The sequence below is a fragment of the Amblyomma mixtum genome, chromosome 5 (assembly GCF_055824585.1).
Source record: "Amblyomma mixtum isolate Tamu chromosome 5, ASM5582458v1, whole genome shotgun sequence".
Taxonomy (NCBI): domain Eukaryota; kingdom Metazoa; phylum Arthropoda; class Arachnida; order Ixodida; family Ixodidae; genus Amblyomma; species Amblyomma mixtum.
In genome coordinates this window covers 104,051,285-104,078,200 of record NC_143016.1, presented here as the reverse complement: position 1 = coordinate 104,078,200, position 26,916 = coordinate 104,051,285, and the positions used below count along the sequence as shown (strand labels likewise).

Sequence of the window (26,916 nt, the reverse complement as noted above, 5' to 3'; positions counted from 1 at the left end):
GATCCCTGGTTCGCGGCGGCGTTTCAAAGGTCGTGAAATGCAAAATGTACTAAGTAGCGACATATACGTCCTAGCTAATAATTTAACGTAATCGGAATCAGTCCGACCTCGCCTTCCTTACGACATATCACATATCTGCAGGCAGTGCTGCTTTGCCATTTGAAAAAATCCGAATGTTTTAAAAACTGAGCCCCTTTCTTATTTACCGGCTGCTCTGTGCATTCAGTATAAGAAAGAGCGTTTTATTTAACGCCCTTTACATGGATATATGCTTAGACAAAGCATAGATATCAATAGGTTTCCTTAGAAGCCTTGTAATGGAGCTGTCTCCACATCCCGGGAAGTTATAACTTACGGAGATGAGAACGGCAGCTCCGCTCACCTTAAGGGCATTGGTAACGCTGGCGCTGCATGACCAGACACGCAGAATGGCCCAGTAGCGAACCCCTTGGACTCTCTATTTTTCACAAAGGCCATACTTGCATCACGACAAACTCAACCTGCGTCTGGTGCCTTTAAAGAACGCTAAAAATTCGAACGTAACGAACAGAAAATGCGTCTAGACGAGAAACTATATGGAAGATTGTAATGCAACGTGAATAGGTTACTGTTTCTTTTTTTTCTCTCTCTCTCAGGAACAGCGGTGTACAGGAAGGCAAGTGAGTCCACGTAGAGGTGGCATTAGGGCTGGCTGATAAATAATGAGGCCAGGCGCCTTGTAGGCAGTGTGCTGCTCTCAATGGGGACAGAATGCAAGGGGGGGGGGGGGGGGGGGTTGCTTTGTAGCTTCCGGAATCTGTCGGGAAAAGCCCATCCATCCTTCAGAGCAAACAAGCAGGAAGCCCATGAGATAATCCGGCAGTGCTTCGCCGTACTGCCCGGATTTCCATTTGCTTGTTTTCCAAGCGGAAACAGTGCAACTCCCGTAAAACTGACCAAGCCGGAACACGTCTTTGTCCTTTGTATTGCCCGGACGTTCTATTGCATTTTTTTTTATTTTAGTGCTATACGGTGTTCTGTTGCCTTTTCAGTGCGAGGAGAATGCGGTAAATAGTACCGTCCGTTTAAGTATGTTAGACTGGCACGCAGTACGCTTGCAAACAGAACTTCGTATTGTGTATATTGAGAGTGGAAGTTTGAATTCGAGCCAAATGATGCAGAACAATCGGCGCCTCTGAACGTGCGAAAGTTTTCAGTAGCACACAGGTTGAGAAAAGACGGTGAAACACGGAGCATCCTTAATTATAGTTCTTTTATGAAACGAGAACAAAAGTATCAAACGAACGAATGAATGAATGAATGAATGAATGAATGAATGAATGAATGAATGAATGAATGAATGAATGAATGAATGAATGAATGAATGAATGAATGAATGAATGTCAGCCAATGACAGCACGAAGCTCCTGCAAAAGGTGTGCAGTGTATATCAGTTTCAAGCAGTTCCTCGCCCCCTCTCGTCCCCCGTCTTCCACTGCCATTTAAAAACCGCAGTCAGAAGCCGCTAACGGACACCCGAAAAAACGTTTGCACCGAATTCTCGGAACTGATCTCATCACATCCTCACTTGCTAGGAAGGGCCATAAAATGTGATCTGGCGTGAATTTTCCAAAACCTAAGCCGGCCTGCAAGTCCGAAGCGCTGCTTCTTCGGAAATGAAACGCAGTATTCACGTCGCAATTCCTAAAATATACTATAGACAGATTTGCCATACGATGCGCATTTATGTAGGCGTATACCGGTTTACCGGACGCTTTCTGCGCATGCGCTGTGGCCCCACCTGGCGTCCGGGAAACCGGAACACGACTTCGCTAGTACGTCTCCGGTATGCTAAAGACGTCTGTAAGACGTTTTTTAGCCCTTCTTCCTTAGACGCGCTGTCCGTTCTGTGCACGCGAGGACACCCTTCAGCTGCTCGTTCGCTGACGTCATTTTGCATACACCCGCACAGGTCTCGGGAGTTAGTGTCACGTGACAGTTTGATTTATGGTGAGGCGGGTACGAGGAGAGAAAGAAGCCCCTTGATGATAGGAGACAGGGCTGGAGCGCCGACGAACGAAGAAAAAGGAAGGAAAAAAAACTGGGACCGAATCACGTACGTCGCGTACCGGAAACGGCAGTTTTGGTCGCCTGCTATAAAGCGCACGCTACCGTCGCCGAAGAAATGCACGTGTGTGCAGTGATGGATGGGATAAACTTTCAATAGAGGCGCCCCACCAACAGCGCGCGCCACTGTTTGCGTAAGCAAATCGCCGAGCGCCTCCTCCGCCGTCGTACAAGAGCCGTGACTCCCTCGACCTATTTCGGGAAATACAAAAAGGCATCCTAGACGAAGAAAAAAGTTTAGGCGAGTGCATTTTACGGGGGCGTAGAGCGGGCGTGTGAAACTCGAGAGTTGGGCAAACAAATGTGAAAATGTGCGCCCGTTGCAAAGCTTGGTCGATCGAGGACGGCGGCCGTTCGGTAGGGCGGAAAAAGTGCGGAGACGTGTATCCGTATGTCGGGTCTGAACTGTGACAAAAATAGGAAAACACAAATAGTCGCACAGAAAAAAGTGACGCGTTTCCTGCATCTGTTATCGACGTCCTACACGCAGGGTATACACGCTTCAGCAAGTCAACGCGCGTGTGAATAAGCAGTTCCTGGGATTCGACCGTGAAAGAAGACTGCAAATGTTGACCATCTGTGACAGAGTCAGTAAGGAGTAAACTGCAGTATTTAGTTTAAAGCCCGCCCGGCGGCCAATAAAATGGCTGTGCATTAGAAAATTGATAGTTAACGCGTCTGGTACATTGTATGAATTGCAGGCAGTGCCCTTACAAAAATCTGTTTAGAAAGTATACAGGCTGTCATATACTTCTGCCTATAAACTCTACAGACTCTCCATAGGCAATTACTAAAGGATAATGTATAGGCAACACAAATCCAAAAGAAAGTCTATTGATAATCTATAGATTTATGGCCGTACACTTTTAGCAGACTTTTATTTATAGAATGCCTACAGACTATGAAAAGACAAAACTAAATATCTACAGTAAGGCAACAGACTCTGTAAGAGGTCTGTAGACTGTGTATAGATCGATTTTATAAGGGTGCGACGCACCAAAACCTATGATAAAACTTGAGCGAATGCAAGTGATTCCCTCAGTCTGCACAACTATGAAGAGACGCATTTATTCAGGCGCATTTGCAAGCACGCAATCCGTGTGGGTCAACCTATCGCATTGAACACCCATCTCCAAGACATGTGCACGAGCCAGGCCCGATGCGCTGCGCTAAATGCTCATTAAATAACTCGGGGGTAAATTGTTCTTTGATTTATTCAGAATCCGCTGCTATTCTGCGGCACGGAATCCTATTGTGCTAAAGACATTCATCTCAGGCATCTGCGCAGTGATTCGCGATATAGTGCGTCAAATAATTCTCTATATTCCCCCGTCTCTATCCGCCTTTCTCTCTCTCTCTTCATGTCTGTTGGAATTCATCGTTCCTTTTCACGCTCTAGCCAGTGCAGCGAAGAAAGAGAGAAGCGCTAAAAAACAAAGAGAGAAGGAGCGAAAAGAAGAGAAGAAAAAGAAAGGAGAAAAGGCCCAGCACAACAACGTGCCAATCGGGCCAAAATTCCGCCCATTCCAGAGCAGAATTAGCAAACAGTCGTGCACGCCCCTCTATTCCAAGGCAAAGGAATGTAGGAGGCACGTGTTGTATAGGAGAGAAAAGAGGAGCGGGGCGAAAGGGAGGGAGGGAATAACAAATAAAAATAGAACGCAAATAAGGAGAAAGGAGAAACTTCAGAGCGAGCGGTACCGGAGGAGGAAGAGAGGACGATAAAATCTCGCATAACTTCACGCAAACGGGGCGAGAAAGCAGGGGGGGGGGGGGGGGGGGGGGGGCAAGCGGAGCCTCAGCAGGAGCGCGCCGCGCGCGTCGAAGAATGCAAAACAAGCAATCTATCACGAAGCGGCCATGCGCCTCGCAGGAGGCGCGAAAGTCGACGCCTGGGCTGACTGGCCAGCGAGCGCATCGGTTAGCCTTCGGCGGTCTGCCGACCGCCAGTACTGCCCCGGGAAAACATCGCACAAACAGGGAACTCCATCGTCATGCAGTCCGTCAACGCTGAGATAGTATGCTCGCGTTCCCTGGTCGACGCTCAGTGCGGCCACTGTAGCGAGTTTTCCTGACACTTGCCTGTCAACAAGTTGACCGTGGAGTACCAACTTATGCGTCCGATCGGTTCGGCGCTCCCAGCGGTTCGATCATACCCGCAATTCAGGATAAAAGCATTTTTCAACGGCAAAGCCGTTTATGAACGCAATTTTTTCATATATTGTAAGATTTCACTATGACAAACAACATATCCCCGGATCTCTCGTCGACAAGCTCTCCTTTTTTTTTGCGCTATTAACTTATTTGTCATTTTTAACAACAAAAACACGGCATAACAAAACACACGGTTAACAAAAAGCCATGGCATGCTTTACCTGCAGCTTTCACAGATTCCCTCCACTACGGCGTCCCTCATAGCCTTAGTCGCTTTGGGAACTTTAGCTCCCATAAACTAAACCAAACCAGAAACGTTTCCCTTTGGTTTTCTATGCTAGTCTTGACTGCTCGATGCGAACGACGGCAAAACTTTTTAAAGATTTTCTTACTCAACGCAAGAATGGACCATTACCTTCAATTTTTTCATTCCAGTGCTTTAAAATGTTCAAATATTCAAAATTTTTGTCCAATAATGACGGGCATATAAAACACCGTGTTAAGAAATCATACAGGAACGGTAAGCACACAATATTAAAGCTAGATGCAAGTTTTTTACTGTATTTAGCAGCCGTCTGCATGAAATCACGTCATCACATAGCAAGGTCACTTGACCCATTATCTTCTGACCAATGACAACGCGACCAATGGACACAGCTTCATGTGGAACCGCCAATTCACCCTCAGCTCGCATTCTTCGCAATCGCCATTGACAACTGACGTTGAAACTCATGTCATAAAATCTGAACGCCCTTTTATTTTTTTCAGAAAGCCAGGTGTACAAAAGCAAGCCAAAAGATACGTTGTACGGTCGATCTGCCTGCCTTGCCCCCTTTTTTTCAGTTGAATGTGGCGGATTAACTAGTACAACTTGGTGCCTCCCGCGAATTAGCGGTTACAAAGCGTATCAGCCCACGTAGCATAATGTACGTTCAGTCTTCAAATACCTACGCTACTGATCACGTTCACTAACCTCCAGAAGACCAAAACTGCCCTGGAATATAAATCAGGAACCAATAACTGACGTACGCGTTTAGAGTGCTGAAAATCTGCCATAAATATTTAAAATCAGCATATATGAACGGAGCACGGCCGAATGGGTTTTCTCCAAGAGGTCGTATATATGGGCTAAATAAAAGTTTCAAATAAACACATACGCGGTAAACGTCGAGTCTCACGTCGTTTCTTCAGAGCCTTTCGGACGCAGCATTGCATGCCTGTTTCCACTAACTACTAAAAAGTCAGTTTTTAGTACTCAAACCTCAACTGTGCCCCAATTTCACTGGGTTCGAAACAGATGCAAAAGAACGCAAGTACAACGGCGCCGCGAACACAAATGGGCCGTGTCAGCCATAAGCCATTACGATGACAAATGTTCCTCGCGTGTGTGCCTCGTAACGCTTCATCGGCCTCCGAGAAATTGGTCAGTTTTACCAAGAAAACCAACTCCATCCGTCAATGTCTCCGAACAGTCTAATAACGCGTGAAAGGAGGCGAAAACAAAGAACAAGCAACGCCTCTTCCTAAATCCCCGCGGCCGCGTAGGCGGCGCCGGAATCGCGGGAATGCACGCCACAGTGGGAGTTTTATAATGATCGCGCACCTCTTCCAGGCGGAGAGCCGTGACGCGTGGGCACCCGGTATTTCTCTAACGAGACTTCCCTAGCAAACGTGGGTGTGCGCAGTGCCAGCGGACGAAATCCCCTGACTACGCCGAACGACTTCATAGTTCAGTGTCGGCGCCGAGGGCACTGAAGTTAAGCAACGGGGAGGGGCAGTTCGATAGAGAATCGCTGCTTCGTTTTTGACATCTGTAGTGCGTTTCGAGAAAGCGCCGTTGATGCGATAAAGCCATATAAAATAAACCAACATCTTAGGATAGCACGCCACTTGTAAAAACGAATTTTCGTTCGCGTTGAACTCTTATTGAGATAGTGTCGAGTCAACCGCAATTCAGTGGATGTACAGAGGGCAAAACGCATGTCTAGAACAAGCGAAGTTTCTGTTCCGCACCTCTCAAAGCCGATGCGACCAGGAAGTAAAAAAATGACAACGAAATCCTATAAGTTTAACAGCACATGCTTACATCCAGACCATTTTTAACCAAATGTTATCTATAGATATCGCGTGTTGAGCCCGAAACACGCCCAGAGTGCGTTCTAGACATGCGTTTTGCCCTCTGTACAAGGCGTCTTGCATTTCTCAACAGCAGCGCAATGAAGTTTCCATTGTTGACTGTTCCTATTATTGACTGCGCAATGCTCTTTCTGGTGGCGAAATTTAGTTGTTTCGTGCACTTTCACACACTACGCCGACACAGATTTGTACCTGCTTTAAGCTGACACGCGACACCTTCACCATAATGTTTAAAGAAGTTCTAAACGCTTTGTGCAGAATACAGGTGTCAGAAGTTCAGGTGGTTACAAATCAATTTGCGAATATGCGCACGAATCTTAAACCACGCCGGACTGTTGACGTCATAACTAGGAAAGACAACAGAATGCAGCCCAACTTATTTCACATGTAGCGACTGTAGCGCTTATGTTCGCACTATTGTCATTATAGCGTACAAGATGCAGCCACGCCCTGCGCAGTGCTGCACAGAATTAACGGAGGTGAAGCGCACGCGCGAGGCTTCTTTCACTCTCGTCACGTTTTCCTAGGCCGCACGTGCATTTCTCACGGTCCCGCTTATACGGCGCCTATAGGCTGGCGTGGCTTATGCAAATTCTCGCACTAACCAATCCTCTTGCACGGTACCTAAATATTCACTAAGTCCTAAAAGGGCCTCCGTGTCTTGACTCCTACGCTCACTGCGATCTCACGGCCGCCACATGCGTTGCCCTTTCGCCTAAGCCTCGTAAACAGCGACACAAAAGGTCTCGGCTAGCGTAAACAACTTGATATAAAGCAAGTCTGTAGGTGATTGCCCCAAACCTGGCACCGGCGAAAGGCATCCGCCAGGTGCATTAGTGGTCGGTCTTTCCGAGCAAACTAGGCAAGGTCACGTTTGGGCCTAGGATATCGAGAGTTTGTTGTTCTTAGGCATCGACCTTTCCACGCTTCTCGTACTTTAGGACACTACGCCCCATCCGTGCGAAAGCAGCTGTTTACGAATAAACAACAGGTTCAGAGTCACACGCTTTTGTCAAGGAAGGCGGCTATCGATGACAGCAGAGTAGGTTCCTTAAGAAAGTACCGCAAGCAGCAAGTCAGGCCATACTCAGAGCGGGTTGCGCCATGGATTCATTAAATACAGGGATTGACTTGAGAGTAATTTCCTTGCTTCTGATGGCATGAAACAGCGTGGGATTGTCAGCAACCGGCACAAATTCAAATACAGGAATTTCAGCCATGCGAGTATTCTAACTTTGCTGACTGTTTCTCTTAATCTTTTTTAACGGCGTAACGAAACTCAGGACAAACGAAACTCTTTTTATTAAACCAGCAGGGTAAGAAGGCTTAAAGGAAGCCTGATAACGGCTGCAGTCCAAACTGAAAGGCGCGGATGAAGTGTGAGCTATTGTTCGCTTCATGCTCAAAATTATTGATTTCCTTTTTTTTCCCCCAATTTCAAGGGTACGCGCTTTCATGAGAAGAGCGCAGACCGCGCGAGTATCTGCATTCCACAGAGCTTTTTTTTGTGCAACGTCAGTGAGCCACAAGGGAGATAGAAGCTGCGATTTGGACTTCTGCGTCACTACATATATAGGGTACAGACAACTACGGGACTGATTGCAGCGGTTAGAAGCAGAAGCACTGCTTAGCCCTATACGAGAACTCTCCGTTTCTTCCTCCACGTCTCACAGGTGGTGCTATACTAAGTCAGGATCTGAGGAGGTACCAGCGTAGGAGACAAACTATTGCTGGCTCTGCCAGTGGCCAGTCCCCATGATTGAAGGAGCCACGAAGGCAACTACTCGGCAAAAGGGAAAACGCGCCTAACGAATGCCTCCCGGCTCCGGGCAGCAAGACCTCGTCGAGCTATATCTCATTTGCGACCCGAGACTCGCTGCACCGTCGGCGAACGCCTGACAGGCCCGGAAAGGTCGGTCAACCCTAGAGGCGCTGAGAGATGGTCGGCGCCCGCTGACGACATCGAGCGCGGATATCCAGGCCGCTTTCTCCATTAGCCGTCTTTCCCCGCAGCCGTGGGCGCGCTGCAGTCGCATACACTCTGCTCGCGACGGCCAAAGGCCACGGCTGACGCGCGGTCACGTAGGCTGTGCTCATGAATTTTGATCGAAAGGTTGGAGGATCGTGGCGTGATCCAAGGCCTGCCAAGTAACGACATTTCGTGATGGTCGCGGAAAAGGGAACAGACGGTTGTGCTAAAAAGGGTGCTTAGAAATTGAACGTTTTTTTTATCCATCTCTCCATGCGGTCGTAATAATCGATTAGCATGTTATTTCAGTTGCGTCAGCAAAAACAAAAAAAAAAGAAACGGGGCGCTAATTGGAAAAGTGAAATAGAAGAACGCAGAATGAAGAGAAACACGTGATAAGCAGAACACCCATCTTCCGCAGACACGAAATTATGGGTGTCCCTACACGGCAACCCAACGAGAAGGAGTAAAAAGGCATATTCTGAAAAGTTGTCCTTAAGACGAAATAATAACAAGCTTGTTGACGCGTTTTCAATTTCGCCAGATGATGTTTCATGTCTTATGTACGTGATAAAAGTACGTAAGTGCTAAAGGTAACCTAAGAATGACCAGTATGCTACGGCATAACTAGTTGACATAGATGCTAATATTTGCTGTTCATCTCGGAAATATTTCGGTACGTTCCGTATTGAGCACAGGTGCAAGATGTATCACATCCAGCCACGACACCTGGCTGTATGTGATGCCACGTACAGCTGAAAAGTGCACTTTAAGCTGCACGAATCTCTGATTTCCGTAGCAGCCTTTCAAACTAGGAAGGCTACAGCTGACTTCTCCTCACTCCATCCTTTCTGTACAACGCAGATCGCGTGCTGCAGGAATTTGCTAAACTTCTCGTTTAAAATCAGGTCTTAGATACGCTGTACTCCTTCCATAGAAAGGCTACGGCTCTGCTAGGGTGAAAGTGGTTCACCTCTTTCTCAAGTGCACCATCATTTTGTCTAAATGAATTAAACCGAGCTCAAAAAAATTAATTCAGAATGAGCACCTCGCGCGCTGTGTTCGAATTCAGCCCCGCAACCTGATTACATACTAAACAGCACGTTGCACTCCTATGAATAAATGAGAAGCGAGGTTTGCACGTACCGGTCCAGTGACGACGTAAAAACCTTTGTGGCTCCGCCATAACATTTTGTCAGCGCAGAAGGCGTATTCCAACAACAGATCGCCACTAACAATTGTGCAGAGGACGCTGGACGATGATGTGGATGTGCAGTAGGAGCACTACACACGAAGCAGACCAATCCTGCTGTACAGTAGGAGCACTACACACGAAGAAGACCAATCCTGCTGTGCAGTAGGAGCACTACACACGAAGAAGAACACTCCGGCTCCGGCGCCGAAAAGTCCACAAAACCGGCACGCTAACAACACACGGCCCGACGCCGCCAACAGGAACCATAAGGCACGTGCCACTCGCTCGCCACGCTTCGAGAGTAGCCAAGCCACTCCGGGAAGCACAGGGCCGCCTCAAACAAGCGAGGAAACGCTACAAAACCGGCGCCGAAGACTTTCCGCCAGCGCAATAACTGGCGTCTCTCGGCTACCGCCTCTGTCTTCTCACCTGCGCGCCCTCACGCCCTCTCCACGTCGTCCTGACGCCGACGTAACGAAGGGCGGCGGCGGAGCACATGTGTACAAACACGCGGCAGCGATGGGGAGGAGGGAAAGAGAGAGCGAAGCGCGCACTTAAAGTCAGCAGCGGCGTGGTCAAGTTGAATAGGCAGAACAAAGAAAGGAAAATCACAAAGAGAAACGTGACAATAACGCAGAGAGAAAGGAGAGTGGTGAGACGAGAGAAAGTCGAGGAAAAGTCGGAGGAGGAGGAGAGAAGGTGTCCACTCTTTCTCTGTTCGTTCTGTTTCGCTTTCGTCGCGGCACTTCTTGCCGGACTGGTCAACCGCCCACCGACGTCTACCACGTGCGCGTAGAGGGAGAGGGTGTGGCGTAACGGCCCGATGGCCGGCTGCCCAGCCGGCCGACCGTCCGGCGGCTATGCAGTACTTACTAGGCCGACCGTGCTACTCTTGTGCCACATACGCGCCGTGTTAGAACCGGCGACTAGCGACGCTCTGCTGCTGTACTCCTGCAGTAGCGCGGCGTGACAGGAGTTCGGCTTTTCCGGACTGCGTAATCGCAGCACTGACATGACCAGGCGTGAAAGGACCATGTGCCTAGAGAAAATCTACTAAAAAACAAAAGGTATCATTCTTAGTCATGTGTTCAGGGAGTAATGGCTTATTTATTTATTGTTTAGTTGCACTACATACCTTCGGAGTACAAGTTGAAACCTCACAACGCATAAGATATGGTAAAAGAGAGTGAAAAAGAAAATTAAAGTGAGACGCCAGAAGACAAGCAGAGTACAAAATACACGCAGGAGCGCAGAACGATACTTAGATGGATTCACCTGTGAGGGTGTGATCATTTAATCGTTTTTGCGATGTTTTTTTTTTTTTTTTAGTAAGGTTAACTCGCTGCCCACTCCGTGATGTCGTCGACGCTATGCTAATACACTGCGCTCTTCTACATTGTCCCAACCTGCACAGCCCGACATTGTGTTAGAGACGTCGCAAAAGGAGGGAGCCAGGCGAGAAAGGCACTGCTGCGTCCGTCCGTCCGGCTCGTTCAGCGTACCCATGTTTGGTGCCTGTTGTCCGGAGGGAAGATAGCACGCGGCGCGTCTGCCGCCAGCGACGCGCGTCCCGGCGACGTCGTTTCAGGGCGTCGAGGAGTTTGGAAGAAGCGGAGGGCGGGGCGAACGACGGCTCGAGAAGACGGACGGCGTGCGAACACTCGTTCTTATCTGATGAAGAAGCACGCGAGGAACCAAGACGCGTTTCTCCGCTTTGTGCGTTTACGATACGCGAGGAAGCCATACGGTGCGTGCCGTAAAGTGTAGGTCCCGGAAAGAAGAAATAAGATAACGGAGCATGGCAGTGACGATGAGCGGGCGATAAAAGGCCACCACTACAGGAGGCGAGCTGTTGTGACGCAACGGAAACGGAGGGACTCGAGACGCAAAGAAACGGGGGCAGATAAACTAGGCTGGTAGGTCGCTGCTCAGGGCGCCACGGGGTGACAGAGATGGGAACCGACGTCATGTTGACATCTGGTCAGGAATTGGAACGATCAGGACTGAAAAGCAAGGCTAGTCAGAGGCCCCGCTGTCCAGCTCAAGCCGAGAGGACCGAAAGCATCTGGTCACCGGACGCAGCAAACAGCTGAGGTCGTAAAAATGCTTTACTAAGGGCCCCTCTCAGTTCGGGGGGCGCTAAGTTCTTTACTCCATAAAATGTTTTCATCATTGTAATCGTCACGATTCATAAGTGCGATCATTCACTGCAATGACCTCTTGATTTTTCTTCCAACAGATTCATCTGTAGTGCTTGGAACGTTTGAGGGGACTAGATATGCATTTATCGAAGCGTAAGAATTTGTCTTTGAGATGGTTACCGTTAACGTGATAAGGTCGTTCTTCTCTGCGGTTTATTGCGGAAGCAGCAACTACCAGAATGATTAGTTCACTACTATGACCTGTTTCCAGTTGTCCTGGTACAAGCGGGAACTATCTATTTTTAATGTGCGTTCGCACATTCTGAGCTCCCAATATAAACATCAGCGTGGCAATTTACCCGCGAGCGTTAACCGTTTAATGACTACCTTATCCTCACTTCCATCAGACGTCTCTGCTGCTACCTAAAGTATCTCGGTTAAGGACCTGTCTAGGGATTTCACTGCTTCGAAATACACTGGTTGAACAAATGATTGTGCATCGAAAGCTCAGGGCCAGTTGACGTCAGGGGACCTCTTTTTTTCAATAAAAATTCCCGGCTGGTGGTTGCTTTATAACGCCATGTCAACACCACGGACAAATCTGTTTGCTAGCATTAATGAATCGTCGAATTTGTGAGCATGCATTCACCTCTAAACTCCGCTCTTAGCAACGACGGATGAAAGGAGGAGCAGTAGAAAAGCATACAAAGAAAAATGAAAGAGGAAGGAAAGTACTAATGCGCGTAATCGAACGTTCTGGTATCAGCATTTTGTTTTATTTTCTTACGCCTATCTTACTTTCTTTATTATAGCGCCTTCGGCAGCGGCGCGAGGGGCGTTTATGCGGAGGAAGGGAAAGGGGGGGGGCATCGTAAGTGAGGGCCATTTCTGTCAAGGTCCCGAATGCTCCAAAGCACCGGGCATAACAGGAGCCCTCGCGCGTGAGGGGCAGGGGGCAGCGGCGAAGAAAAGTGGCTTCATCTCTATGCTTTATCATTTCAGTCACCAAACCTTTTTCTCTCTATTTTCTTTCCGGTATTTTCAAATCGTGATTGTTGTGACGTCGCCGCTTAGTGATACGGCTTTAACAAAAAACGCTGCATGGAAAGATACAGACATTGCATGGTGGTTCCCAGTGAAGCTTGGACGCTACCCGGACGGTAAAGGTATTTTTCCGTCCTTCAATGGTCTCTGACGCAATGACCTCAGCAGGTGCCGGTCGTGTAGGGGAGCGGCTTGTAAACAGGATGCGCGCACAGAAAGGAACGCTCTGGCCCCGCACATAAAGCTCCCTGGACGAGAGTGAAGAAAGGCAAAGGAGCGTGGCGCAAGGCTACTTGGTCAACCTATAAGTGTATGCAGCGCGCGTTTACCGTTTATGCATTGAGCAAGCACTGTGTGCATTCGATGCAGCTTACGCAAAGTAGCCAATCAGAACCCCGGGAGCAAAAGGGCAGAACCCCGGGAGCTGAAATGCGGAACACCGGGAACTTGCAGATTTCACCTTTTTTTTTTTTTTGCCGCTATAATCACAGTAAGTGCGTTGAATTTCACGTCTGTATCGCTCACTGCGCTCTGTGCCCTACTACTGCGCTCTTATGTGCCACGCTCACTCTCTTATTGGCCCTCCCATTCGCCCTTGCCACGTGTAGAGTAGATGGCCTAAGGTACGTTCCCGAGTCAGACCTCTACGCCCTTGCACTGATTAAAGCGTCTGGCTCCATTAGCACTCCGGTTAATGGAACTTACTACCTTGCTGGTTTCTTGATAGCTTTAGCAATGATTCCGGACAGTATTAAAACACTTCGGCATAGGGCTAGTATCTTTAGAGAAACGTCTTGTAATTCGCGCAGAAACATCGCACTCGATGCGTCGCAGCTAACTTTCTTTTATCAAACGGAGAAACTTGGCCACCGAAGACCTAAGTGTTTCCACATTTAACCTTAGGAACGAACTCTATTGAAACGATAACGCTGACATATAAACCACCCACAGTTACTCCTGTATACTCCACACTCGGAAAGCGACTACCGCAGCAATTATACACTCGCGCTTCACAGGTAACCAGCACAGGCAAACCCAAAGCCGTCTCCAACACAAAGAAGGAAACATAAATTTCGCTGGAATCTTCAATAGCACGTGGGCAGAGTACGGCGCATTTACTACTTCTGCTAAGATCAACTTTTGGTCACGTGAGTGTGAATTGGCACCGCAGTGTGGCCGCACACACAACGCATTAGCAAAGACAGTGCTCCAGATCCACCCTCTCCTCTCCCCTCCTTTCATATCATTTCCCTCCTCTCTTCTTCAGGAGTGCCTGGCTATCGTCGGCGTAGCTGCCAGACCAGCGCGCTCTAGTCCACCACGTGCAGGATGTATGGAGGGCTCAGTATGCGCTCTCGAATGAAATTATCCTCTCTCGCCTCTACCTCACGAATGACGTCATCTCCCTTCCCTTTTCAACCTCCATCGCTAATTGCAGACGACCCACTGCCGCATATACAGAGGGAGAGGGACGATAAGAGACCTACCAGGGCTACGCGCATGTCTATATGCGACAATATGTATTCAAAATGTCATTCGACTCAGGGACCGCAATGGGCGTTTGTGGGTCGCATATTGTAAAAAATAAACGGAGGTCCCTGTCTTTATTATCATCGAGGACCGTTGTAAATGTTTAAGACTTATGGACGAAGATCGGGTATCATTAAGCGACAGTACACTAAACCTGAGAGGTACTTCATAGCAGCGCCAACTGGCCACGAGAGTACGCTGCGCGGGAGAGGGTAGCCTGAGATGCCACAGCCGCAGAGCAACAGCGCGCACACATTAATTCCCCCTTTCTGTTCCAGCGTTAGTGGAAAGTTGAAGCATTGTGCTTCTAACCAGCTCTTTTTTGTTTGTTTATTTATTCCTCTTCACTCATGGCCTGGAGGAGACATTAAAGAGATGAGCTTCATTCTCTGCTCGCATGCATGCAATTCCTTTTTATTTTCCTCATCTTGTCCACAGAAGCCATTTCAGAGAATGGACACCCTAAGAGGATTCTTGTGTGGGCTAGTTGGCTCATACTTTCTACGAAACAGATTAACAGAGCGCAACAGAACGGGGACAAGATAGAAGAAACACGAAACACAAGACGGGCACTGACTACCAACTCTTTATTGCGCTATAAAGACCAGCACAATTATACCATTTTCCTGGACCACGTGCTACACTGTCAGCCAATGGACATTGCGAAGGAACGCCTTGCACGCTTGGGGGTCATTACACAGCGAAAATGAACACCTGAAAAGTGCATGCACTAACATGCAAAGCATTACTAAACGATAAACGGACCACAGATAAAAAGGTGCGCATGGAGCAGCTACATGCCTCAGAGAACTACAGCTCTGAAAAGCGAGGAAATGAGTACGGCAAACAAACGTAATCTTGGAGCTATGAAAATCAATTGGGAGGGCGAGAAGGCGCAAATGCGCGAGATTCGTGCGTGTGCTCCTGCCATTAACATCGGCGGTGCCAGGGTCAGTATCCAGTAGATGAAACGCGATTACGACAGAGGTGAAAGGGCGATGAAAAAGGAGTGTAAATTCAGGGTGCGAGAAAAAAAAAAAAAGAAGACTTGTTAGGCAATAGGCACAGTCAGTAGGCTAAAAGCGAAACCTGACGCCAACAAATAACACAGCAAAAAATTAAAATCGTATAAAAGAGAGAATAAAGAAAAAGAACATAAACGAACCACCATCGGCCAAAGAATTAACCCGTTAAAAATCATTACAAGCCTTTAGAAGACCGAGCAGCAACGATCCGCATAAGGCCAAAAAAACAACGCGGCAAAACGACTACAAGCAATTAAAAGACATTAAGGTGAGGCGCGAGGAAAACAGTTTCCCAGGATGCCTAGATGCGGTTAAAACGCAAGGATCACGCCCGTTCCAAGAAGGACCTTTCTTTCTCCTGTGGACAGACAGAAGGGCTGGTGATGCGCGCGTCCACGCATTAGCAATGAATATCAATCAGGAAAGTGCAGCTGGCTGACCGTAAAAGTTATAAGCACTTAAAAGCGCTGCCGGTGCTCTCTGTGCGAGATTTTGCAAGCTGAATTATCGACAATACGACTACACAGTCTAATTTCGGACGCACTTTTTCAGCGCGTTACCTGAGAAGCAAAAAATGTGATTTTGCTTATAAAAGTTACACTGCAGTTTAGGAAAGATGCCAAAGGAGAATGCTGTAGAATGTCTCTGACCGTCCCAGGGAGCGCCCAAGAGCCTGAACATCGCACCCATTTGAAGCAGTCACCCAAGTCGAGTGCAATTCATTGGGGACCGTCTCCAGGGGAAGCTGACAGCCAGCCAATGAAATGTCACAATTACGTATTTGCCTATAGCGTATGCTTGCCAAGTATAGCAGCGCCACTAGTAGATTAGGTGTACCGTATCGGTTTCGTACAGCTGCCTTAATTAGTACGCCTTCATCGATCGTTGCCCCGGAGACCATTATAGACGTCGCATCGTATTTCTAAGAACAGCCTTGCTCATTGATACAAAATGACGATACAGTTTAAGCTGAATGGTGCACTGGGCTGGATGTTCGCTAAACCCGGCGTATGCACAAGTCCAAAATTCTTGGAGATCAATTTTAGTTGTGAGGCAACTAACTGTGAAACATTGTCACATGCGCTCGGTATTTCAAACCACAATGTCGGTTAAAAAATTAAAAAAAAAATGGACTCGCCTTCGACGTTGACGGCTCTCGATTTTGCAAAATATTCTTGCGCCCCACACACTGTTATGAAAATGTTGAAGGCAATGTTCTAACACTCCGATGCGTTGCCAAATCTTACTTCAAAAATTTGTCATTTGCTTGCATCGAGTGGCTAAAGCTGCCTTAGAAAATTAATGGGGAACGTTTCTGACGATAGAAAAAACGTTAAGAGCAAGAAACTATAAGTCTACCAAAGGGATAACTGCGCATTTTTTTTTTAATGTCTTATAGTGGAGTCTTACCATATGTGAAAAAATTGCGCCCATAAACAATTTCCCGTTGAAAGATGCTCTTGCCTAGAAATTCTGGGTATGGCAAGTGCTCCCAGTCCGGCCAAACGCTTGTTGTGATTTTCAGCACACCACATAAGGACGCAGCGATCCTTCGGCACCGGCCTTGACATTTTAGTTCAGTGGCCGCTGGGACATGCAGCCGAGGATCGCGACGTAATCGGTCACGACGCAACCGGCCCCTACGTAATCGGCCGCCACGCAATCGGCCACGACGTAATCGCTTCCGAGTCACCTTTCCGACGGAAGGTTACGAAATGTGAGCCAGATTTGCGTGGAGTGAGGCGACTACGAAGCAGGCACTCATTTCCCAACAGCTCCAGCACGATGACGCACTGCGCAATATATGCATCGTAATGAACCATTTCTTTGGTTCCATTCACCAGCAGTGCATTCTGAATGCGTGAATAGTAAAAAATACGTTTATGCGTGGTTTGCTCATCGATTACGAGTGATTGTTGATGAATATGAAAATTAGCTATATCTAGAAAAGCGTTTATCGTCTTCGCAAGTGTATGCTTTTCTCCGTTATATTGGAAGTTCTTAAGTGAACAGGAGAGCGATGTATTGTGACTTGTAGATATTTGAAACGGCATAATTCCGGATTCCTATTAGGCTTTTTTTTTTAAGTTCCTGCGATTTTGGCTCCCGATCAAGAACGCGCATTTGGTAGGTTCTCTTTCCGTGCTCAATACTTACCTTGCTGTAGGATGTTTATATTTGAGCGAACAAATTAATAACCTACTCGTTTTGTCCCTACAATTACTCAAGGTCCGCAGTGATCGAGAGAGAACATATCACAGAACGACGGCATCACCAACTGAGTGACTACGAAGCTGCAATGGTAGTAAGCTAGCATGAAAACGAATTAGTTCTAAACATTTATAATTAGAAGCAGTGCACACATGCGCTTATATCTAATCAATATGGTTAGCAAGAAATTATAAAAATTACCTTTCTCTTGATAGGAAAGTCGAAAATATACTAATTAATGCACGTGTTACCGCACAAACCAAGTAATGTCAGTAAGACGTACCGCTAAAAATAGCGCCAGTTGCAACCAAAACTTTGTGAAGAGGCGTCGTCTGAGTTAAAAGTGGGAGCAAACCTTTTGGTACTTGAGAGGAGGTTGTTTCTAGCAATGTAATATGCCATTCGGCGGAATAAATACAACGAGAGTACGCATTTTCTGGCGAATGAGCCTTTGCGAGCTCTCATTAGAGAGGTAAAAGCATTAAAGCGAATTTTATAAAGTTTAAGTTCCTCCGTGAAGCACTGGACGAATGACATTAAAATTAGAAAATTTCATTCCATTTATTGTGCACGTGTGGAAACGATATAGCTCGTTCCGACGAACTGATCAACCCTGGTATCAATTTTCTTTCGCTCTCTTCCGTTGGTCAAGAAGATGGCGTACTCGTAAGGATAAATGAAGGGTCAGTCAATAGAACCTTGAGAGCCTTAAAGAAAGGGCATGAAAAATTCGCTTGATCTCAAGCATTACTGTCGAATAAAAGCACAGTAGCCATCAGGCAAAAACAGTGTTCAGTGTAGTTAGACAATACAAAAATGATCAAATTAAGCAAGGGAAAGAGTGATGCCATACATTAAACCCCTTTCTAAGGAGGTTGAGTGCAGATAACAACTACCTACAACGGTTCCAATAGCCGCGAATGATGCACAGAAAACAAGCACTGTACATACGTAGTATGTCAATCTGCACGTGGTAGAAGGAACAGAGATGCAAAGATATAAGCAAGTGAAAAATTCAAAATCTCCCGAACTGTTTTACTGCATTCTACCTTGCAGATCCTGCGCAATGTCAAGTCCCTTGACGCTCAGGCATTTCCTTCTCAACTGTGTTTATCACAGTGTTTAAGAATTCACGGCAAGCATTCAGTGTTGGGTCACAGCTTACATGCATGACTCTGGATGCTAACACGCTCACGCACTCCGTGAAAGCAATAACAAAACAAAACCTACGTATAATAAAACGCCAACATCCGACGGCAGCCATAAGCTATTCTGCAAGTATTCACCACCCTTTTCGGGGACTATTCAGCGACTCAGGCAACCCAATACTCATAGCAGTCAGCCCAGATCGGCAAGTCTTCTGCAGCCTACGGTTCATATCCGCATTCTTTACACGTCTCGCGTTTTGACTTGCCGTGATTCTGCGACAAAAGGGGCAGGTCGCGAAGTGCCGTATACAAAAGCCCGGCCGATATAACATGCCAAGGAGCCAACGCGTATATATATTGCTGATGCATATTTAATGAAGTCAGGGGCGGCGCGCTGCCCTACTACTCCGTTTTCTTCCCGAGTGCTGAACTCGCCCGTGACAAATGTTTCGGGAAGAGCGCCGCAGACTCTCCCACAGTGCCGGATTTCTTCTCTATTGAGAAGGCACCCCGGTCGTATCGCAGTTCCCCAGTCGCCTCTTTCTGCCGGCTGTTGGTGACAGCGGCGTCGGCCCTTATCATCCGACTGCTCCAGCAATGTTTGAACACTGGTGCGGAATAGCACAATGTCACTGCGAACAAAGCTATCACCCGCCGAAGTATTCTCAGCAGGGCACACAAAAAGGCGAAGCGGTACCGCGCCGGGAGAACACTGTCCGCTGTGCTATGTGCGGCTGAGGAACTAGACTAGGAGACGGTGGAAAAGATAGAACGCGGGATGTAATACAAACGTGCGGACAAAAACGCGACCTAGTTTTGCCGTGGCTTTTTTTTTTTGCGTGTGTGTATAAGCCCTCATAACAATATGTACGCGCAGGGGCTAAGCTGTTATTTGATGTGCGGCCCTTATAATAGAGCTTAAAAGCAGTCTCGGATACAGGAAGTAAATATTTCAGATGGCTGCATGGGGGACCGAAAATTATGTACTTTAAGAAAGAAAGAGAGACAGAAAAGGAATTAGTATAAGCGGTCAGGTGCCCTTGATGGCACATCTACGCGTCCGCGTAATTTATCGATATCGTTCAAATTGTTCAAATTAGGCATGCCTTTAAGAAGTCTAAAGAAGAACACGCACAAACGCACTACACTTCAGCCTTACAGTTGGCTTCACAGTGTGGAAGAAACCAATGCGGAAAGCAGCACGAAACATGCCATGAAATAAAATAATCAACACGTCTGTCTGTTCATCAACGAATAGTATTAACAGCAAAGTTTGCACCCTGGCCAATCCTCCGCCCTGGGTGTGTGCCATTAAGCCTGAGGACATCATCATCATCATCATCATCATCATCATCATCATCATCAAAGTTTGCTGAGCTGCTCGTACGATCTCGTCATATATCGAAGAAAGCCCTTGACAAAAGCGAGACGTGACACTGCCCTCTTCATAGAGTGACGTCACAGCTATGCTGAGCGCACCCAGCTTGCTCCTCAGACAAATGCCCAGCTCGGAGGCTCTATAGACACCCGCCAGACAAAGGGGGAAGAAGACGACCAAGACACCGAGGCAAAATGTCAACACAAGAAACTCAAGTACAGAAGTTGTTGCAGCCGACAAAAAAGCAGCAACAAAAGAAGCGGAGCACCGCTATACAGCTGGGCAGTCCAGCCAAGAATGGAAAGCGGAATGCCTCGTAACAACCGTCGGCACGGAGCAGCATCGGGTCGGTGTTGGCACAGCGACAACGATTGCGAGCAAAGACTACGTCCTCCCCCTCTTAACCCTCCTCCTTCCCCGCGCCTCAGGCAGTGCAGGACCACACCCCTCTACCACCCTCTCTTCCTTCCCCCATCCAGGGCTCTTTGAAGACATCCTGCAGAGCCCATTAATCGAGGTGCGCCCTTTCTTCTTTGTTCCATTTATAAACGCAAACACGGTCGGTGCAGTGTATGCGCAGGGACAAGAGTGTGTGGTGTGTCTGTGCGGGGAGAGAGAGATCTAGATGAGAGAGAGAGAAAGAAAACTTGTGAGCGTGTTGAGCCGGGCGGCTGCACCGGACCGTTCCGAGTAGTTAGGCATAGGCGCCCGCGTGTGCGCTACAGAGCTTGCACGTACTATGCGACACATACGAGGGACGACGGCCCAGCAGTGCGCATGCGCGCGCTGCAGGTCCTGCAGACTATAATTCAATAGAAACTCTCCGGCAGTGCCTCCCGCTTCTGGTGCGCCGCCGGGGAGAGGGAGAGAAAGCGAGAGCAACCTTGAACTACATTTATAGAAGCCCGGAGAGTGGTGGCACGGCGGCGAGGACAAGCGTGAACTACTTTTGTTTCGTCGTTGTTTTATCTCCTGAGAGCGTTTCGCGGCCCCCAGCTCGTCTTCGCGCGAGGGAAAGCGACAGTGGAACAGGCGATGGCTCATTAAGTTCCTCACCAGCCGCGACGGCCGGAGTCCCTACGCGCGCCACTTAATCTTCGCTGAGTGTGTATGCGTATACAGTTGCGTTGCGCGATGTGCGTTTTGTTTCAAGCGGATGTAACGGCGGCGGCCCAGCGTTTGCCGAGCGCGCTAAGAGATGTCGCCGACGCGAGAATGGCCGCTCGGGGACGCTACGCGGCGCAGTTTGGCCTCGAGCGACGGAGCTTCGTAACGCTCTATCTACACAAGAATTGGAACACGATGCGCACGCTAAAACTTAGTTGAATGGACGCACATGGGGAAGAGGGAACGTGTGTAAAATAAGTAAAATGGATTTTGTAGCTGGTGGTAGTGGTACCGGTGCTCAGGGGCCGCTTTCGCACGCCTCTTTTAGATTCGCAGAGCTTCAGGAAACACGTGATCTTACGCGATCGGGTACAGAGCGTGCAACCCTACCCCTTATTGATGTCAATGGAATAGTAATGGTAACGCTGCACCAACTCAGCGGACGAAGAGGAATATAATAAGATCAGATGGCATCACTGTAGCCTATGAAATGCTTGAAGTCGCTTTATGTGCATTTAAATGTGTCCCTGGCATCGGTTTTCATTGAGCACGAACCCGGACGGTAAAGGGTGGTGCTGCATATCCTCCAGCAGGCGAAAAACTGCAAACCTAACGAATACAAGCATTAAACCAAGCGTTACAAAACTTAGCATCCCATAACTATGTACACTTGCGCTTTCTCTTCGCCAATTCGCTAAAGATAATTCAGAGGGCACTTTGGTTTATGGGGGTTTAACGTCCCAAATCGACTCAGGCTATGAGGGACGCCGTAGTGAAGGGCTCCAGAAAATTCGACACCCTGGGGTTCTTTAACATGCACCGACATCGAACAGTACATCGGCCTCTAAAATTGCACCTCCATCGAAATTCGACCGCTGCGGCAGGGATCGAACCCGTGCCTTTCGGGTCAGCAGCCGAGTGCCTTAACCCCTGAGCCACCACGGCGGCAGCATTAAGAGGGCATTTCAGCCTTCTTACGTTAGGTGGAGCCGAAAGCATTATAAATAATGTCATCGTGAGCTTTTGACCTCAACGTAGGTTCCGCACTGAGAAATGAAACGAAGACTCGCCTCTGAACTTTGAATCCACAAAGGTGCGAGTGAAACACTCGGACACTCGGTTCGAATACTTGTCGCGAGATATCATCTAACCTTACTATAGGAAAAAAAAATCGAGAAGGAAGTACTTTATTAAAGCTTATGGGTTCGCGCTTTTGGGTGAGGTCATTATTCCAGGGCTCCACTGGCTTGAGCTGCCCTGCGGACCTGTTGTGTGAGAGCCCGTTAGTCTTCCAGGTTATCGCTGGTCAGCAGCGCCTCTCACCGCTCAAAAGACCTGCTTTCCGTCTGCAGATTGTTCGCTTTGGCCCCAAATCCCCAAGAAATGTGGAAGAGTGTAGGGCGGGCCTGGCACCTGGGACATGTGTCGGTGTATAATGTTGGGTGTATGAGATGTAGCCTATGAAGATTTGGAAATGTGTTCGTCTTTACCTTCCACCAAGAGACGCCATCTAGGGTGTCTAATTTCCTACGAGGTGGGGGAAGTGTCTCCTCTGACGACGCTGAAATTCGAAGCGTTCGTTATACCTGGAGGGTAGAGGCGTAAAAGCGGGCACGGTTTGTGGCCCCGCTCGGATGATGATGGCTCGAGCTAGAGCATGTGTCCTCTCGTTTCCCTCCAGTCCCTAGTGGCCTCGGGTCCAGGTGATTTGATGGTGCTTGGTGAGGGGTGTAGTGCCCATGAGTCGGGTGACGTGCATGGGTACTTGGCCTCTCAGGAATTTTTGACATGCTTAGTCCTTGTGACTCGAAATGCCTAATGGCAATGGCCACGGCGGTGGTCCCCGCGGCCGCTCTGGTTTCAACTCTTACAAAAGCAGTGAATAGAGTGGAGAAGCGGTGGTTCACTGCAGCCACTGCGTACTTATCATGTTTCTGTTATGCTGTGGCGTCCGCGTAAACCACGTTCGTGGAATTGGCTAGGCGTCGGCGCAGGTAGGATACTCGAGCTCGTCGTCTCTGCCTGTGTGAACGTCTTTAAGCATATGTTTCGGCATCGGAGCAACGCTGACATGCTTCCCGTGTTGACTAAGAGACATATGCTATATGACACCACCCGCAACAGTCTACGACGAACAGTTGTGTCAGGATTTTGATAGGAAAATTGGTTTTTGTAAAAGAAAATCGTGCAGCAACTGTATGAAATCTTAGTGCACACCTGAACGGCGCCTTAAGGGAAGAGGTGAAGGGTCTGGGAAGGCATACAATTGAAGGTGCATATGTCGTCGGTTCGAATCCCTGTCACAAGCTAGCCTCCAAATCGACTAGCACATGTACGCTGTATGCAACGAGAATACGTATGACCCTACCTGGAAGGCTGTGCGACAAACGGTTGCGCAGTTTGGTACGAATGCAGTCGGGAACACTAGAACGACATTGACGTCAGCCAGTGGGGGCATGTATAAACTAATAACCTGTATATAATTGTCTAAAATGGCGGTGTTCGGCTTCTCGTGCGCGCCATGCGTCCGCCTGATGACGTCACCCGATTTTTTCTTGCCATCGCTGGGATTTTCTACACGATCTGCGAGTACACACAATAGCAGACTAACATACGCCGCCGGATTTTATCGTAATGGGACTAGTAATGCTTTCGAATTAAAAATTACTACTTCACGCTTGTTGAGAGAAAAGTAAAAAAAAAATGTGCATGTGTTAGAAATGCTGTACGAAGACGGGGCTGCGGGGTGTGTTCTACGCTTCCATGTCTGTATGCACGAGGACGCAGGTCTGCGGCACAGTGGCCATGGAGGTAAGCGTATGCATACATGCGCACGTGCGACATTGGAAAACACCCTATTAGTCACCCCTTGTCGCGTTGCGTCACACTGACACACCGTCTCGCTATGTGACATAACCATGAGAGTTGCCATCCGCGATGTGGCAGCATCCCCTGCTGTGCTCGCTCATCGGTGACCCCTGATCAGTGAACCCTGAACGGATCGACGTCACGCCCGATCGCACTGCGCAGATAACAGGACGGCGGATCGTCGCCACGCACACCACGTTTAACGCTGAGCGCCGGCCTGCCGCACCCGATATAAGCAGCGCACACGACACAAAATGGAGTAACTCCTAGTTAGACCACGCACACGCTACGAAACATACCTGTATATTACGGGTATTGAAGCGAAAAGTTTCACTACGCGCACCACAGCCGCGCTTCGCTTTAGCCGTCGGAGCCAAGATTTGCCACAGCTGCGCATGCGCGAAACCGACTGACGTCACACGCGGCACAAATAAAAAATAAATAAAAGACAAACAGCGCGCCAGGTAACTCTCATATCTCAGTGGACACCCGAATCGCGCCGTAAGAGAAGGAAAATGAAAAGAAAATTGGGTTTAAGGAAAGGAAACGAAGCCTGTCTCTCTCATATCTCGGTGGATATCCGAACCGCGCCGTAAGGGCCTTAAGGAAAACGATATGAAATGAAAATTGGTTTTAAGGAAAGGAAATGCCTGTCATATCTTGGTGTCCATACCCGAAAGGAATGGACACCACATTACATGTCTCTAAAGCATCCTTCTAAGACCGCACCGTATTCACTACACGCGCGTCTCCTCCTCCGCCTCCGTACAGGCAGTGTGTGGACGGCCGAACGCCTCCACCGTTATCGTGGTGCTCCCAGTGCATTATGCGCCAAATGCGACAGCCATGACGTCAAACCAAGCACAACTGCAGCTTTTCGCTTGTATATCGAGGCTTAACCAGAGCTAAGCCACTGCCTAATTTTTTTTTTTTTGAATGAAGCCTCACTTCTGCAGCCTAAGTGCGACTGGAAGTCGGAAAGTACTCCGTGTGCTCCCACATATACAGGGCGTTTCATCTAATGTTTAAAACAACAATGTTTAAAAACAGGCTTTTTGAGTTAGAAGACCGCTTTTGTTTTTCGACATAGCATTGTCAGCAGTGATTATAGCAATACCTGTGATTATAGCAATACGGGCGCTCAGAGCAACTTTTAACGTTGGTTTCTTAGTCTAAATCGGCTTTCTGCTCCCGGCGGCCAAATGACTTGCATGTTTCTTGGGCTTCTGCGTGAGCTTATTGGTAACTCTGATTTAACTGTCCTGTTATTCCGTGTATATATTTGACCAAATAAGTGTTACAAGGCGCATTTACATGTTCCTGAGAGACGCATAGTGGTGGGCTTCGGATTAATTTCATACCCGTGCGTTTCTTTAAGATGAACACTGGCATCGTACAGCCCACATGCTTTTTTGCCTAGCGTTAAGAAGTGCTTGCAACTGCGCCAATTGGAATAACTTGAATGCTATATTTGTCGCTGCGCTCCTTAGAACCACGGAAAAGACGGACGCAGATAAGGGGACAATGACAGCCACATTTAAATAGGTTTAAATACACCTGCCTGTCTCTGCTTACCTTTATCTTCTTTTCCTTTCTAACGCGCGCAAGATTATCATATTTCACATCAATCCTTCCAAATGATTCCTCCGTAAGAGGGACTCGATTCCGTGACCCTAGGTTCAACAACGCGATGTCACGACTGAAAAAACTATAGGGACAATTAAGTTCACCTTAACAGTCTGACGAAATGGCGTTAAAGAGTCACTACATTCGCTTAGGGCTCCCCAGGTGCACCCTTTCGCTGGCATCGACAAGCTTTTTTGCCATCACATACGGCTTTATTACACATCATCCGTAATAATTGGTCACTCTAATTAGTTGCAATAATTAGGTGCTCGTATAATCTAATTCCCGTATTGTGCTTTGTGAGGTGCTCGTACATGACCTCCGTTCATACCGCTAAACGAACGTTCCTGTGTGGTGCAGACGTAGTATGCCCCGGTCTCTAACCGAGAGAGAGCTGTTCGATTCCGCTTAACCATTTTTGCTATCTTCAGCGGAACTGCTTTTCAACGTCACTACCCTGTCGACCAATCAGGATTTCCCCATGACGCTGACGCCAGGTTTCCCATCGAACGGTACCTTTAACGCTATAACGTTAAAATGTTCGCATACCTCAAGGTCACCGACGCAGCGCATATCAGCGTACACGCAAAGTGAACAAATGGAGTTTGCGAAAAGTACGCAAAAGAGCACAGCATAAATGCACTGAGCGCGCGGAAAGAGCGAAAACAAGAGACAGAGAAAAGAAAAAGAATCTCGCTTTGTGAGGCAACACAGACACGTGAAAGCAACCGCAATCATTTCTGCGGAGACAACACCACGCACCCGAGCGACGCTTACAGCGCTGCCCCAGGAGCGCGCTAGCGGTCGCACAAAAGGATGTCAGCTTAGATTACGCGCGCCGCCGTGCAGACGTCCAGCCGGGACGTCGCTTCGCTAATCACATCGCCCGCCGCTGCCAGTTGCTCATCCCGAATCCATTCAGATGCGAGACAACGCCGCCCCGCGAAATTCTTCCTCTTCTTTATTCATCCGATGCGCGAGCAGCGGGGCGCGGTGCAGAAGTCCTGCAGTCAATTCGGGGGAAGCCTGGCGAAGCGAAAAGACACACGCAAGTGCGCAGCGCATCCGAGTTACGCCATGCCTTACCCTTATTTCTGTCGAATCGCCCGAGCACACCCTAGCGGCGGCACGCGACGCGAATGTCAAAGGAGACGACAGTTTCCATTACTTTGTGCCGAACCCGTGCGTGTAGTCACAGACGCACACAGAGTGTTTTTCCGCAGAGTGGCGCTGCGCGCAGCTGACCTGCCGCGCCTCGAGCGCTTTGGGCCGCCGCGA

At 48.3% G+C, this 26,916-nt stretch overlaps 1 protein-coding gene across 4 annotated transcripts in view; it reads right to left on the bottom strand.

Moving 5' to 3' along the window:
* Window positions 1-26,916, bottom strand: part of Epac (Exchange protein directly activated by cAMP) — a 518,190-nt gene that overhangs the window by 172,275 nt on the left and 318,999 nt on the right. The window contains exon 1 of one of the 4 annotated variants that reach the window (XM_089545787.1): window positions 9,512-10,015. The exons of the other annotated variants lie outside the window; for them this stretch is intronic. Coding sequence (XP_089401913.1) covers window positions 9,512-9,556 — 45 coding nt within the window. The 5' untranslated portion in view covers window positions 9,557-10,015. Of the gene's footprint in view, window positions 1-9,511; window positions 10,016-26,916 lie in introns of those variants that run through there. 4 annotated transcript variants of the gene reach the window in all.